The 2,357-nt window shown below is 41.1% G+C and overlaps 1 protein-coding gene across 1 annotated transcript in view; it reads left to right on the forward strand.

The window, feature by feature from the left end:
* Nucleotides 1-199: 199 nt before the first annotated feature.
* The window catches only part of LOC103460208 (serine/threonine-protein kinase Nek5), a 17,795-nt gene continuing 15,637 nt past the window's right edge, over nt 200-2,357 (forward strand). The window contains exons 1-4 of the mRNA XM_017303196.1: nt 200-238; nt 357-453; nt 599-696; nt 801-884. Coding sequence (XP_017158685.1) covers nt 200-238; nt 357-453; nt 599-696; nt 801-884 — 318 coding nt within the window. The remainder of the gene's footprint in view (nt 239-356; nt 454-598; nt 697-800; nt 885-2,357) is intronic.

Consider the following 2,357-nt stretch of genomic DNA (forward strand, 5'->3'; position numbering starts at 1 on the left):
GTTAAATTACAAAGTCAAATTTCTTTTAAGTCATATTTGATATCTATAGCAGTTTTGTAACAACTGATATTAACAGTTACTTGACTATGCTATAAAATAACACTATATGCCTGCAAGACACATAACACTGCCCCTTTATATGCATTAAAATGGGCAGGAAGTTTTCTCGTWCTTGGAACAAAATAGAAAAGTTAACAAAATGGGAAGAGACTTTGCGTCCTCTAAACCTATGAAATATGTTGGAATCTAAAAAAAAATGTCTACAATATAATAGAATTCAACCAATTTAAAGAAATCTCTCTTATAGTTTCATTCACTTTTAGAGCCGTCTCGTTGACTGTGTGCTTGTTTTTCAGATGTCAGCGAAGGAGAAAGAAGCCTCTAAGAAAGAAGTGACTCTGCTGTCACAGATGAAACACCCAAACATCGTTTCTTTCATCACGACATTTCAAGGTGGGAGCAGATCGTCCTTCCAGAGCATTTTATAGGCCCACTGATCCACTATTCAACAACACATTTATCATATCTCTAGTAGATTTAGGTGCTCATTTCCTGTCCTGTCAGAAACGAACCACTTGTAAACCTTTTCTGTGTGCAGAGAAKGGCAGMCTGTATATAGTGATGGAGTACTGCGATGGCGGAGATCTGCTGAAGAAGATCAACATGCAGAGAGGAATTCCCTTCTCTGAGGCGCAGGTAGCGGYRAACCTGAAGCTCAGCTGAAACCTGAGCCTGAATGTGACCAAAGCCTGGGCTCCCTGTCAGACAGAGAAGAATAAAGTGAACTTTGTGTTTCTCAGATTGTGAACTGGTTCATCCAGATCTGCCTGGGCCTCAAGCACATCCACGACCGGAAGATTCTTCACAGAGACATCAAATCTCAGGTGAAACACACCGAAAAACAAGACTGAAAATAAAACTAAAGATNCCGTAAGTAAACTTATTTATTTAAAAGCATTAAAAAGGAAAGCTCTTCTTCCGGGCGAGGAAAGTGTAGTCAGCTTGCTAACTGTGTTGCCGTATCCATGGCAACGGACATGTTGAACTGAATAGGGAACTCAACTCAAACTTTTAGTGTAATACACACACACACACACACACACACACACACACACACACACACACACACACACACACACACACACCTTGCCGGCCTTCTTTTTACTTTTCATGTGATACAAGAAAACGGTGTGCTTCACCCAGCTGTGACCTTAAAATAAATACATCCACAGGTGTGCCTCTCTGTTAACCTATCAGAAGTTTCCAAAGCCATGACATCAACATCCGGGCTTTCCCTCGTTCATTCTCTATGTAAACTTCTGATTGTGAATAATAAGTAAATCTTTGATGTATTATTTCTATCAATATTGTGGGATTTAGAAGACATAAATCATTTTGGTTGGGTTCTGGGTGGGCTGGCTCAGTYGGTATTTTAACTGACCCAAAACCAAGTGAAGTGCGGTCCGATTTGACTGTAGACGGTGAGGAAAAAAAACGTWAAAATGCTGCAGCTGACGGTTTGCAGCTTGTTTCTGGCACAGCTAACACCTCGCTGATTATTCTGTGTTGTGTGCGTGGCAGCATTTCCAGGTGTTATGAATGACTATGAGGTTATCCGGCAGATCGGAGAAGGTGCGTTTGGGACAGCCTTACTCGTCAGAGACAAGCGGGGAGATGGAGACAGGAACTGCGTGGTGAAGCAGATCAGCCTCATGAAGGTACAGGAACCACAGCGCGCTGCCTRCTGACCAGTCTGCTCGGGGAAACCACAAGTGGCACATGTTTAAAGCGAACAACAATTTTATAACATCCAAAACATAAGAATGATCAAAATTACTGAATGAATTCTAATATCTATTTAMAATTTAACAGACATTTCTCACAGATTTTACAATAACATAACATCTCTTACCAAATRTCACTAATTTGATCAATATAATCATATTTTTGTTTTCCTGATTGTCTTTGGAGTTTGAAATAAAGCAAKGATTTCTTTCAGATGCGTTAAAGGGGCAGTATTAGGTAAAATTGACCAGGTTTGAGCTTTTCTGTMATGGTATAATGTTATTTCCTCATCAAAAACATACCTGGAGTTTTGCTTTAATTCTTTTACAAAAGTTTGAGAAATCCTTMAATGTCCCGTGGCAACCATTCAGCTGGGATAAACATCTGGGTGGGCCTAGCCCCGCCTTCGAGATGCAGCTCCTCCTCGCAGCTGCCTTTTACAAACTACYGAGCTTCCACCTTACAAAGCAGTCCGCCTCACTCAGCTCCTTCAGACTAGCCAGCAGCAATTAGCAAACACCCAGTAGAACTGTGTATCTGCTGAGCTTACAGGAGCTACTTCTCAGTGGAGC

The sequence above is a fragment of the Poecilia reticulata genome, unplaced genomic scaffold, assembly GCF_000633615.1.
Source record: "Poecilia reticulata strain Guanapo unplaced genomic scaffold, Guppy_female_1.0+MT scaffold_207, whole genome shotgun sequence".
Classification (NCBI taxonomy): Eukaryota; Metazoa; Chordata; class Actinopteri; order Cyprinodontiformes; family Poeciliidae; genus Poecilia; species Poecilia reticulata.